The sequence below is a fragment of the Pogonomyrmex barbatus genome, unplaced genomic scaffold, assembly GCF_055798465.1.
Source record: "Pogonomyrmex barbatus isolate J1 unplaced genomic scaffold, ASM5579846v1 scaffold13, whole genome shotgun sequence".
NCBI classification, from domain to species: domain Eukaryota; kingdom Metazoa; phylum Arthropoda; class Insecta; order Hymenoptera; family Formicidae; genus Pogonomyrmex; species Pogonomyrmex barbatus.
The window spans coordinates 4828997-4842497 of NW_028297109.1; the positions used below are offsets into that span (position 1 = coordinate 4828997).

The 13501-nt window shown below is 43.6% G+C and overlaps 1 protein-coding gene and 1 long non-coding RNA gene across 6 annotated transcripts in view; one reads left to right on the forward strand and one right to left on the reverse strand.

Annotated features, from left to right (window-relative positions):
* The window catches only part of jbug (filamin-type immunoglobulin domains fbug), a 37709-nt gene that overhangs the window by 17110 nt on the left and 7098 nt on the right, over window positions 1-13501 (reverse strand). For all 3 annotated transcript variants that reach the window (XM_011636905.3, XM_089072591.1, XM_089072590.1), the window contains exons 3-14: window positions 12436-12560; window positions 11917-12047; window positions 11385-11598; window positions 11183-11300; window positions 10369-10556; window positions 10038-10193; window positions 9643-9784; window positions 9366-9571; window positions 7388-8885; window positions 7172-7307; window positions 6824-6903; window positions 6579-6746 (exon numbers count right to left, since the gene is read on the reverse strand). In XM_011636905.3, coding sequence (XP_011635207.2) covers window positions 6579-6746; window positions 6824-6903; window positions 7172-7307; window positions 7388-8885; window positions 9366-9571; window positions 9643-9784; window positions 10038-10193; window positions 10369-10556; window positions 11183-11300; window positions 11385-11598; window positions 11917-12047; window positions 12436-12560 — 3162 coding nt within the window. The remainder of the gene's footprint in view (window positions 1-6578; window positions 6747-6823; window positions 6904-7171; window positions 7308-7387; window positions 8886-9365; window positions 9572-9642; window positions 9785-10037; window positions 10194-10368; window positions 10557-11182; window positions 11301-11384; window positions 11599-11916; window positions 12048-12435; window positions 12561-13501) is intronic.
* The window catches only part of LOC105425907 (uncharacterized), a 31871-nt gene that overhangs the window by 5951 nt on the left and 12419 nt on the right, over window positions 1-13501 (forward strand). The window contains exon 3 of one of the 3 annotated variants that reach the window (XR_016138328.1): window positions 10061-10200. The exons of the other annotated variants lie outside the window; for them this stretch is intronic. This is a non-coding gene — a long non-coding RNA (uncharacterized LOC105425907). Of the gene's footprint in view, window positions 1-10060; window positions 10201-13501 lie in introns of those variants that run through there. 3 annotated transcript variants of the gene reach the window in all.

Consider the following 13501-nt stretch of genomic DNA (forward strand, 5'->3'; position numbering starts at 1 on the left):
TGGCTCTCTCGAGATCGTAGATTTTGTTGATACAAGTGGTTTCCTCGGTACGTCCGCATATAATCGAGCCAACACAATGGAGCCCAATCAGCCCCCTCGAGATTCACTCCGATGCACGCCACGTAATCGATTGATCGCCGTTATCGTTATAAAAAAAATGATCGCTCCGGCGAATGTGATGTGATGACACTGCACGCTCGTCGCATATGCAAGCGGTTACGCATCAGTTGCCGATCGTTGAAATCACCGGCGGCGACGTCCGTGAAAATCTCGTTGACGTCGCCTTCTTGCCCTTTCGCCGATTTTTCATGTTGATCCGTGAACCGGCGGCATCATCCCGCGCGGCGAGATTTCACACGAGTTTCACCGAGAGCACGTGTCTTCTCCGCGCGAAAGAATCTCGGGGGGAGGGGGGAGGGCGTTCGAGGCCCCGACATTCGGACCGGCATTTCGGATCGGCCTTTCGCGGGGATCGAGGCGTATTATACCGAGAGAAAACGACATAATTTTGACAACCGTAACTTTTCTGAAATTTAAACTCCTGCTACTAATTTTAAGATAATAAGAATTAAAATAGTACTGAACGCTGTGAACGTGTGAACTGTTAATTGATAATAAAATAGATTATTTTAATTATAGAGTATTATATATATATATATATATATATATATATATATATATTTTTTATAGGATATGATATTACAGTTTTCCCACTTTAGACAAATTTTTTTTTTTTTTTTTTTGGAATAAGCGTAGTGCTATATAATATTATTGAGATAAGTTTAAAAAAATATATTCTGATAATAACGTTATACAACATTATTATTGAAACTTATTCAACGATTTACAAATGATTAATATTACTAGATTTTGTTATAATCATATCATTTATTTGTTCTTATTACAATTTTATAATATATAATTGAAGCATGATTTATTTTTAAATTTCTAATTGGTAACGACTTTTTTCTCTGTGCATGTAAGATCCTTGGATTTCCCTCGTATTCTTGAGCGGAGACGGAAAAATTCGTCTCGAAATCAGTCCACTTCGCGATCACTCGAGCGAGTCAACTGCGTTCATTTGCACGCGCATCGGTCGGTTAATTACAGGCGAGATAATACGCCAAAGTTGCGGCTCATTATCGAGGTGCTTTGAGCTAAGATGAAAGTCTACGGAGCGTGACATGGATGAAAAATTACATCTGTCCGGCTCGGATTTATCCACAAGTTTGCTTCACGCGATTGAAATAAATTCGTGTTCCGTCGAGCTGACGACTCCGCGCGTTGCCCTCGTGATTTATTTATTTGCTCATCTGTGCGCTTTGGATATATCGCGAACGCTACTACGTCTTTCATACTAAAACATAGGAGGAGCTGCGATTACTTTTTACAACGAGGAAGCAGATTATCGTGATGATTATTATTATTATTTCTTTTTTTGAACGGGAAGAAAAGTTGGGTTTAATTATTTTTCTCGAACTAATTGACTCTTTAATTAAGAGCAGAATTAACGGTGTCAAGCGAGTACCGGGCACGTACCGTAATGATAATTGACACGCCATTCCTCCGGGTGTCTATAATTACAACCGCGCGATTTTTTTCGCGTGTCAGGGTCGTCTCTTTCGAGCGTCATGGTTAAGTAGAAGCCTCGTTCGAACGCGTTCGATCGCGATCGCTTTTATTAAACTAGTGTCGCGTTTCTGTCGATTCTATCGCGCGCGTTAATATCCCCGCAGCGAAAAAAATTACGATTCCGCTTTCGACGACAGCGACAGGTTGCGTAAGGCGGTCAATTGAATAATTTAACTGCGTGTCTCGAAACCCGAAAGAATTCGCTCCAAATTACGATGGAAACCGGAACGCGGTTGCATAAAGCGATTTATTTGCCCCGTCCGCATAAAAATCCCAACATATACGTACAAGTATACTTAAAATTATTAATCCACTTTTAGAGCTCGAAGATAATCTTTCTTCGCTCGGGACATGACAAATTGCTAATTAATCGAGGTTTCGCGTGCGTTCCGTTTGCGTTCGAACCGATATGACTTCGCATGATTTCGCGCTGTGCTCGACAAGGATAATCGTTTTAGAAAAAGAAAAGGGTTAACGTTGGGAAAGAGTTACACGAGAGGCGAACGGTCAGACACGATAATTTCTCCGGCGCGACGCAAAAGAGGCGTACAAAACACGTGCTCCACGTGTGTCGTCGTCGTCATCGTCGTCGTCGTCGTCGTCGTCGTCGTCGTCGTTGGGCAAGCGGCACACCTCCGCGGGGTGTCGCGCGGAAAACGGCGAGCGTATTTCTTCCGCTCCGATCGACGATAACGGTACGCGCGTGTTCGCTTCGCTGTATGATTACGCGAAAGGAAACAGAACCGAATAAGACCGCCGACTACGAAGTAACGATTGCGCAGCGATTTTTCCCGATGAGTAAGTCCGTTGCTGCAATTTACCCTCGCGTCGTCTAATTTCACCCGCGAAATTACAGTTTCGCTCCGGCGAGGTTGCGTTTCTTTCACCCCCCCCCCACCGCTCCTCCTCCTCCTCCTCCTCCTCCTCCTCCTCTCACCCTAGTCGAAATTTCATATGTAATAGAAACGAATTGGGGTCCAAAGGGTTAATATGGGAATCGGCGAGGAATGATGTCGCAAGGTACGACCACGTGCTGAATTGTGTCTCACGTTCACGTAGGTGGTACCGTCTGGTGGCGCGTATATATCCCTCGTTCGTAACCAAATACGTCCGCACGCCGACACACAGGCCTCCTCCACACGTGGCCACACCTACGACGACGCGCGAGGTATTCGTTATGTGCTCATATTCCATGCGCGATTTTTCCATAGCGGATGCGAGCGAAATATCGATCGGAGGAATGCACGCGGGTCCGATTACGCAATAATACATACCCGATCGATACCTGATGCACGACTTTTAACGCGCTCATCTGGCAGAAAGAACGAGGTTCTCTACTGTCGCGTCTTTCGATTTTATCACGAATTAATTCCCCGTTTCGGTCCAATATAATTTCCACCCAAATCTCTTCCGTTACATATCGCGGAAACATATGAATATGGATTGATCGATGTTTTAGAAATAATTTGTCGGAGAAACATGATGGAAAAATGCGACAGAGTATTCAGTTTTGCTGGCAAATTTAAAAAAATGTGATCAGATACAGATTTGAAAATAATTTGGATCAACATTATTATGTAGGATATTTAAACTTATATGTTTAATAATTAAATAAAATAATTAAATAAATGTATAATATTTAGGATACTTGTGATAATACTACTAAAAATTTTTAACGTTTTTACAAGCAATTCGTATATAATAATTTTGAAGGCTCGAATAAAATTATTTTCTGGCCAGATTTTTTTAGACTTGCCAGCAAAACTGTTCTTTCCGCGGCGTGCATTAGTTTTCTCTCGTCGATAACGCGATGCGGGAAAGGGTAGATAATAGAACGACTACCATTGCTATTCTGCATGAATACATAATCACAATGCAATGGAGAATGCACTACATATATGGCATCTAAATAATATAATTATTCATGCACGTGCAACGGTGGTATCGTGCCTCGAGGTTGTCTATGGGTAACCATTTCACTTTCGGAGCGTTTTTCCCTCTCCGATATACAAACTACAATACCATATGTAAATTAATAAGGGTAAATACATATTAAATGCAATCAAGTTTCCAAAAATCGAAGACTCGAGATATCTAAAACTTTTCGTTTTGCGAGTCTAAGCAACTCGGATCCAGGATCCTTCAAAGATCCTTTTATCAGATAAACAGGACTCGAAACTGTGAGAAACTGAATACATATTATATTTCTTTACAATCGGCGCTAGTCACGCTTTTATACGACTTTTACTACGAAGGCGTGTAGTATAACGTTATTCGAACGGCGTGAGAGATGAACGGACGCTCGTCACGCGGCATTGTGGATCACGGCACCACGGCCTCGGCGCATTGTGACGACGAGGTAGGCGAGCTACGATTAAAAAAAAAAAAAAAAAATTCGTTCAGGAAGCCGAGGAGAACGATGACGTCGGATATGGGTCAGTGGGACGTCACGTGAATGCGTGAAATCGCAAGTCAACGACCTGCCCGATGACCCGCTGACTTAGAGACACGCTTGCCTCGCACGCCTGGGAGAGACGCGGATGAACTCGATCGCTCCTCGCAATCGCGTACACTCCTCCTCGGCGTCTCTCCTCGGCGGGAGCCGGAGGAGGAGAGGTACGCGGGGCACGATAAGTGGCGAGGAAACGCGCGGCGGCACTTATTATTATGGAAGAGCGCCGTAATTACCATGCGGCCGCCGCGACGGAGGAATTTCACGACGGGAGAAAAGAAAACGCACGCTTCCCTCGTCGAACGGATAAAATTGGGACTCGACACGGACGATAACTTTCGACTCTCGATCTCCCCTCCCCCCTCCCTCTGGAGGCCTCCCCCCTGACTTCCGGCCTCTTCCGACTTTGGAGCTCCCTCCGGCTGGGATGAACTCCGCGAGGAAGCTTCTCGGCGGAGGAATCGCGTCCCGTGCGATTACGGCCGTAAACCGTTGCCTCAGCACGCGCATTGAGCAAGATAAGAGGAGCAGAGAGATTTTGCAAGCCGTCCCTCGCAAATTGCGGGGGCCGTCTTTAAAAGTTCGCGCGAAGCGTGAAGCCGGAGAACGTGGCGGGAGGGGGGGGAGGGACTACCGGAAGTCGCTCTCGCAACACTTTTCTCCGTTCGGACGATAGCCCTCGGAAATCGAGCCTTACAGTCGGACGGCTAAAGGTCAGAGGAAAAATAACGCTGATGGTGAACAGTGAATGATTTTTCACCGATAAGACCGTCGCGAGTAACTGCATTGTGGAATTGCACTCTCAAGAGAGAGAGAGAGAGAGACGAGAAGTATTACTTATAGATGATCGTAGCGATGCATGACGGAACACAAGATGGATTTGCGTCGTGCTATTTAGCGTACGCACGTAACACTTTCCTCGATACGAGGTAACATTTAGACTTAACTACAGTGCTACACAATCTTCGTTTCCTCCATATAAACAGAAATTGAGAAAAGTAAAGTGATTAAACATGTGTATTCGTATTCAATAAAAATATAACTCAAATAATGTAATATTGCTTAATGATGTTACTCGCGTATATGTAAAAATCGCAAGAATGTCTGATAAATATAATAGTGTATGTAGAAGATTATGGAAAATAAATTAATTACTTCCGCCAAGAAATACTTTCGATCGAACGTGAATAAATTAATTAAGGAAAATTATCATAATTAAAGAAGCTTATTTTGCAAAGAGATAAGAGACATACATGTACATTCCGTAAGTACAATTATTAAGAGTACCAACGAAAGAATGCGATAACGCGACAAATGCATTTTTAAATGTTTATTTATATCACCTAATGTTTATTTCTTACAAAATATATTAAATATTTTGTAATTTTTAAATTCTGAAATATCTCTCGTCTCACACGTATAAACATTTTCGTAAAGTGACTCACTACGCGAAATGTCGATTCGATTCGACTTAGCGAAGAATTTATCGATCGTGCATTCTAATTTGTATAAATTAGCTTTCGATGAATCGCTCCGCGGCTTAGATCGTCATTTGCGCGACTCGTACTTTTAAACAACATTTCAACGTTGAGTATGCATTCCAGCTTCCTTAATGGCGACGGCAAAGACTATCGCGCATTCCAGGAGATACACGTACCCATGCACGTGCACGTGCACACGTGCGTGCGTGCGTGCGTGCGTGCGTGCGTGCGTGCGTGCGTGCGTGCGTGCGTGCGTGCGTGCGTGCGTGCGTGCGTGCGTGCGTGCGTGCGTGCGTGCGTGCGTGCGTGCGTGCGTGCGTGCGTGCGTGCGTGCGTGCGTGCGTGCGTGCGTACGCAGTAGGAATTTATTCTAGGCGGAGAAGCATCGGAGGTTTGCCGTATCGGAATTTGACGGAAGAAAGGCGCGCTAAAAACCGCACCATGAAAATTAAGATATTTGCGGTAAAGGTAGCTATCGCGAAATACCGAAGACAGCAAATAAAACGAGATAAAGCTCTAACGGCATTCAAAGACTCATGTTCGCATTGGCGCCTGAAAATTCCGGATTATCATATCCATATCTAAATAAATAATGGTATACTAACTGACTTTTCGAAATCTTTTAAAAAAACTTTTAACTGATTTGATATAATCACTCAGCGTGTATGAGGAAATGATAGCTAAATATCTCACTGATTAGAGAGATTATTTAACGATTCGTGTCCCAAATAAATAATTAGGAATATTTTATTAAAAAGCAAAACGAGAGCAAGTATATGTATATTAATAATTAGCGCATCATCCAAGGCGCATTTATATTTACCTCTTTTTTTGATAATATATTTTTTGATAATATATTATTTTTAAATATTATTAATATCAGATATTTGATATATTAAATATTAATTTTATCTATTTATTTGATTATTTGAATTTTTTTTTTAAATAAACGTTTATGAATTTTATTTGTTAAACGACTTCGAAGTTCGTTTTAAAATTATAAAATGACTTACCAGGGATGACTTCCCCGTTGAATGTCATCTCGACCAGGTGTGCAACCGCTTCGTGTGGCACAAACGACGCCAAGAAACGTTGGCTACCTAGCGCTCTCACGAAACTTGTAACGTGTCCTCCGTTTACGAGGATCTCCAGGTTTCCTGAGCCGGCTTTAGATCCGTCAACTGATAAATAAAACATCTTTTATTTATTTCGAATAACGCACTTACGATTGTGCGATCCCATAACTTCAGATACGTACTTTCGAATTCTACCGGTTGATTCACTACCCCATTCGGAATCTTCCCAACCTGTATAGCTCGGGCGTTATACGCCTGCGATCTAAAATTTAATTAAATTAAACAATTTCGCTCGCTGTTTAATTCAGCTAAATTCATCTGTATCTATTTTTCAATTTTATTGAGCGTTTAATAGAATATAAGAGATATAAGAGATAATTTCAAATTTCTTGAGATTTAAGGTATTAAAATATTATAGTTGAGATTTTTCCTACATAATAAATATAAAAGATTCAATATTGTAAAATGATAATTAAGTCTAATTAGATCATACTTAGAGATGAACGTCTTTTCTTTGCCATTCAACGCACCTGAAGGGTGATCCCTTGATGTGCTGGCCGTTTACCAGAATCTGGATGACGTGTTCGCCGACTTCCTCGGCGGTGACGGTGTACGTCAAGCCACGCAGCTTCGATTTCTGTATCGGCACGGTCTTGCCGGTGGGACCTGCCGAAGGCATAAAAGCGGACTTTATCGTGCATTCGCGACACGCAGTCGTTAACGTTGAAAGTCGCAACGGGATTTACCGGTAACGGTGACGGACACCTTATTGGGATCCACGCTGGTGTTGACGCTGAAAGTGGTCGGCCGGTGCACCGGTAGCGTTTCCAGGGCGCTTCCGGTGGCGACGGTCGTGCCGGACGACGCGGACACGTAGATCGTACCGCCGTTGTTCAGGTATCTGTCGTGAGTCGCGGTGCCGTCCGTCGTGTCCACGCTCTTGCCGTAATAATTGTTGTTCTTGTTCTTCAGGATACCGTGCGTGCGAGCGGCGGGTTGACCCGTGCCGTAATCAGGGCTCGCTGATTTCTGCAGGGACGAATAGGCCGTCGTCGCGGTGTGTGACGTCATGTTCTTGGAGGAGTAGCTCTGCGCGCTGTTGTAGTTGTTGTTCAGGAAGTTGCCGTTCGGACTGCCGCCGTGGTTCTCCGCGGTCGGCGAGTTGTTCGTCAGATTCGCGAGAGACTCGAGGCTGCCGTACGAAAGCAGCGACTTCGTCTTGGCGATCGCGTCCCAGGAGTCGCGCCTCGACGTACCTCGTGTACCGCCCACCATCGAGGACACTCGCACGTTGCTGCTGGTGTCCACGACGCCGTTGTCCGTGGATCCGCGCCTGCCGAAAAACGGTGCATCCTTGTCACCGGTCCTCGGGCTGAAACTGCGGTTCACGGGACTCTGCGTGGCACTGCGATACGTCATCGGGCTACGAGTCGGCGACCGCGATCTCTTCAGGGAGCCCGAGTTGTAGATGTCCCTGGACTCTTTGATGATGTGAGCGGTCGGGCTCACCGTCACATCTGGCGATCGTGATCTATTGAGCGTAGAACCCGAGTAGATATCCTTGGACTCCTTGATGAAGCTGGGACTCTGCAGGTTCGGCGATCTGCTGTGGTTATACGCGCTGCTGCTGTAAATCTCCTTCGTTTCCTTCAACACCGACGGGCTGTGCACGTTCCTCTGCACGGGGCTCTGATTGAGATGATTCGGCGAGCGAGTGCGGTTCAGCGAGCTGCTGCTGTGATAAGTCGTCGAGTTGTCGGTGACGTAGTTGCTGGACATTTTGTACGTCGGGCTCGTCTGATGGATCGGCGAGTAACCGCGCTGCGTCGGGCTGATGGATTTGTACGCGGTCGAGGTGTACATCTTCTGGGTCGGGCTGCTCCGTTCCGTCGCGGACATGTTCAATCCGTTCATTCGTCGTTCCAGGGACGACACCTTGGACCGTTCGAGGCTGGATGTAGATTCCTTCGATCTGCGGGAGCCCCTCTGCGTGCCCACGCGTATGGAGAATGGCGAACCGCGCACGTCCGAACCATTAAAATACACGTACACCCGGTACTTGCCCTCGTCGCCAGGCACGAAAGACACCCGATACTGCATATGGCCGAAGTCCTCCATCCTGTAAGGCACCGATTGTTTATCGTGGACGATGTCGATGATTACGTCGCCGAGCCCGCCGGTTCCCCGCGCGTCGACAATAAAAGAGAACGGTTGTCCGGGCATGGCGCCGTCGGTATCCAAAAGCTGTGATTACATAATTTCATAGAAGCTTGTTAAATTATTTCTGATTTATTTGGACTATAATAAGAACGGAAATTGATTGTAATATATATATATATAAAATACGTATAAATTGTATGATTTTATACATAGAATATGCATAAAATTTATTTTATTTGTTAAAAGTAATAGTCTATTTTTAATTAATTTATCTTATTTATTTATTTTCAATTAATTATTCTATTTTCTATATTCAAGAAAGTATCTATTTATATATGCAATCTTTACGCATAATTAATTCTACATATTTAATTCTTCCACGAGTTCCACATTTTTCAATACTAGAAACAGAACTATCGCAAATAACGATGGCAACATGCATAAACTGGTTCTGCTTATAAATTATTAATCACGAATTGATTCTCGCCTTCCAGACAAATTGACGGGTGCAGGTGATAAAAATGCGTATTTATTTACAATTGTTAATACATATTATGACTGTACCTTGATTCCATTAGGATCGAATACGAAACAAGTAAAGGGGCCGCCTTGTATGTGATTTCCCTTGTGTGTTATCGCAATACTCCACTCTCCTGTCTCGTCAGGCTGGAAGGTCGCAGTGTGTACACCGTCCTTTTCCTTGACGGGACATGGCAACGATCTTCCAGTCGGAGACCACGCGGTTACGTCGATGCCGTCATGACTAGTTCCTAAACGCAGAATTCAAATATTGCAACTTTGTTTTCGTAGGAATTCTTTTGTACACACAGGTTGCACGTACCGTAACTGTTGACTAGAACTTCAACGATAGATCCTATAGCGCAAGGATCCATGCCCGGGGATTTGATTTTTGTTAGCGACGGCAAGACCCTGAAGTAATAGGGACACCCGTTCACCAGCTCGCCATCATTGTACACCATCAGCTGAGAAGCGAGAAATAAATTTGAAAAATAAAAGAAAAGGAATATTTAATAACTCATTTAAAAGAAAATAATATTTCTTTGACGAGTCTAAGGAATCTCTTTTCTAAGATATACAAATAAAAAGATTGGATTGAATAATTAGAATTTTATTTAAGAAATTGCGAATTTTAATATGTTTTAAAATTGTGCAATCACGCAAGTAAGAATCTTATTTTGCAGTATTTTAGTAATTTTCTATTTTTAATTCTTTTACCTTGTGCATGCCGACTTCCGTAGGTACAAAGGTGCCTTTCCCATGAACCCCGTTCCACGTAAGCCTGCACTCGATACGTCCGCTGGGATTGATAATTTCGCCGCGTACCTCCCTCGCGTTTACATCTTTGGTGAGCATTTCCAATTTAAAATGTGCCTGCAACCAAATTGTGCACAATGCATTTTCCGAAAGAACTGAAACTTTTGCGGAGTCGGCGGAGAAGCGGATAAGGCGGGCCGAATGGAAGGAACTGCGACCCGGCGGTGAAAATTCGTCAACGCCGACTAACCGCGGTGTGAAGGTGTAATTAACAAACAATGACTTAACCAACCGGCTGTTGCATTCGGGCGGATGTGCTATCGACGTGCACGGCAATCTGTTGACTCGCCTGAGGGCGAGGCTTCACCCACTGAAAGTACGCCGCGTATGCCATCACACCTAAATGCTCCACGTTCTGGTCCGCCATGTCCTTCGCTTTTAATATTGGCTCCACGCCCAGCTTCTTGCCACCGTCAATTCCTTTAGAGAATACGTCATCGTTTGATCCATTACGGAAATTCATCAATACGTCATCGTTTAATCCATTATCCAAATTTTATCGAAGGTTTTTGTTCCTCTTTCAAATTTCATTCTTCTTTCAAAATTTACTTACATAAAATCGTACATAAAATCTGTTTAATTTTATTAACATATTAAGAAGACGATCTATTACAATTCTTATTTCAAAACCTACATAGAAAGAATTTATTAATTTTATGTCAAAGTATCTAAAAATTAATTCAGTCATACAAAAATTTCGATTCCTAAGATATCAAAAGTTTCTTCAATATTATAATTTTCATGCTTAAAAATCTCACTTAATTGTATAAATAGTCTTAAAGAATTATTTTTAGATCTATATCTAGTCGAAATTTAAGCTACTTCAGCAAAAGACCGTTTTTTCTGTGTAATTACCGTGTAACTACCTATAAATCTTCTGGCATAATAAAATCATGTAAAACTTCAAGATCAAGATGTGTAATACGAATTTTATAATTACTACGTGATAAATATTAATTATATTACTACGTGATAAATATTTATAAAACGTACGTTTGTTGTTCTCATTTAAAAAACGATGGAAAAGCAACTTGCAGGATTCTTACCCATTTGCAAATTGTGCTCCCACGCGGAGGGGTCGGCATCGAGTTTCTCGTAGGGTGGCGCCGGGCCGCCCAGATTTCTGACGATTCCGCACAGAGCTCGACCGTCGTTCCAGTCCGTCTATAAAAACGAGGTAATTGAGTATCACAGTAGAGATATCGTACCGAGAGGTACTGTTAAGCCGGACGCCTCGTCTCCACCCACCGTGAAGTTCCGTATCGAGGTGTGTGATAATTGCGAATTGACCCATCGTAGCGTTGCGTGGAAGCCCGGCGAGCCTTCCTTCATAAAATACGACAAGTAGGTCATCCCCGAGAGCTCGTCCAAGTAAGGCGACGCCAGATAATCCGGCTCCAGTACCATGGGGATGTCGAACTCCCGCTTCGATATTTCCATGGCCTTGCGACAGTTGTAGACACTGCAAGTTGACGTAAATATTTAAACGATACAAAATTAACAACATGACACATTTTTACAACAACGCAATTTTTCTCTTTACAATTTATTAAAGAAACAACCCTGTATCATTTTTAATTAACAACTCATTTATAAAATTATGTTCTTGCAAATATAAATACAATAATCTAAATTGTTTTCTGATAAAAAACTTTGACATTAATTCTCAGAATTTAAAAAATCTTTTTAATTTTTTATTTCGTAGCTGTTAATGTCTATTGAAATTTAATTAAAAATTTTTCTTTAGTCACTAATGATTTTTGTATAGTGTTCATTTTACCTGTCGTTCGGATCGAGTTGGCGCCAGTGGGGAAACAGCCCAGGCTTGCAGTAGTCCAAAAGTGCGCTCAGATACACGCCGGAATTCCAATCGGTCGTGAAATTATTGACTCTGCACTCCGGCAAGACAGCCTGAAAACAGAAATCGCTGTTGTTAGGACTTATGGCCGCGTTTACACGTTTAATCCATATCCGCGCTTATTAGCGAGCGATTAAAATACGACGACCGCGATACGCGAGGTATCCAAGGGTCAAACGCTCGCATTATAAATCATATATAGCACATGCACACATGCACATATCTGCACACGCGTATTAATATTATGCGCGAGTACAGGCCGAGACTGCATATAACGTATGCGATCGGCGTCTCTGGACTCTTTCGTAACGGAGAACACGTTCTCGCGTAATGCGATATATGTGGACCCGTCGGATGGGATCAAACCTCGAGGTAAGGTAATGGCTTCTGCATTCGGCCGCGATGCGAGAGCTCGCGATGCAATTAATATCGCGCACTGACCTTGAGCCATGCGAGCATGAGTTTTCTCGGCGGGAACTTGGACTTGCCAATTTGATACCGCACGATGAGCGACCATATCAGACCCAGAATCAGCTTCAAATTGCCGTTCACGATGTCCACGTTACCTGAAAGTCAAAGGGAAATCGGGGTTTTAGCTTCTCGGGTTTACGGCACACACACACACACACACACACACACACACACACACACACACACACAATGCCGGAGCTGCGAACTGTCCGGTGGAAGAAAATCAGTTTGATTTATCGCCGGCCTGAATTTCTTCGCCTCTGTCTGTGAAAAGAACGGTCTGGCTTCTGCGGCACGCACGGAGAAGCGATTTAAATCGGGAAACCGCGAGAAAGAGAAAAAGAGAGAGAGAAAGGGAAAAGGCACGTGTGCGTGTTCGCGCGGCATCATTCCGCACAGTTCGTGATTGCACGAGAAAGATTTACGACGCCTTTGGAGAACAAGTTCGAGACTTTTTTAGTTGTCTATAATCGTAATTATCATCGATCGACGTCAAACGCAGCCACACACGAAAGCTACTCTCTTTCTGAAATTCCCAACGCAGATTTTTGGAATCATAATCGAAGATCCTTACCGCTTCGAGGGAATTTTTCATTTTCCTAGATCTCTAAATTTGTATCCCACGTAACTTGATTCATTAATCTCACAATCAACGCCTAAGTTTCTCCTATTATGCCCATTAAAAGAGAGAATTTTGTCGGATTCCTCTTTCATGCCGGAAACACTGAGATCCGCGTTTAGATCTGGCGATTACACGTTAGAGCAAATAACGCGAGTGAGATAATTAAGATGAGATCAGGAGCGCGCGCGGCTTGCATTTGTTGCATGTCATTCCCAAAGCAAGTCGTTTAGAGATGCAAAGTAAGTGCGGTCTCATCTCGGTCTCGCTCTCGTATATCACCTGCCCCATCGCGGGCTGAATCGTGCGGCACCGCGACGACTACCAGGACGACGAGAGACAACGTGGTCGCGGGCTTTTCACAGCCCCGTAAAAACGCCGCTCGGTGCGGCGGACGGAGTCGTATTATTCCTTCCG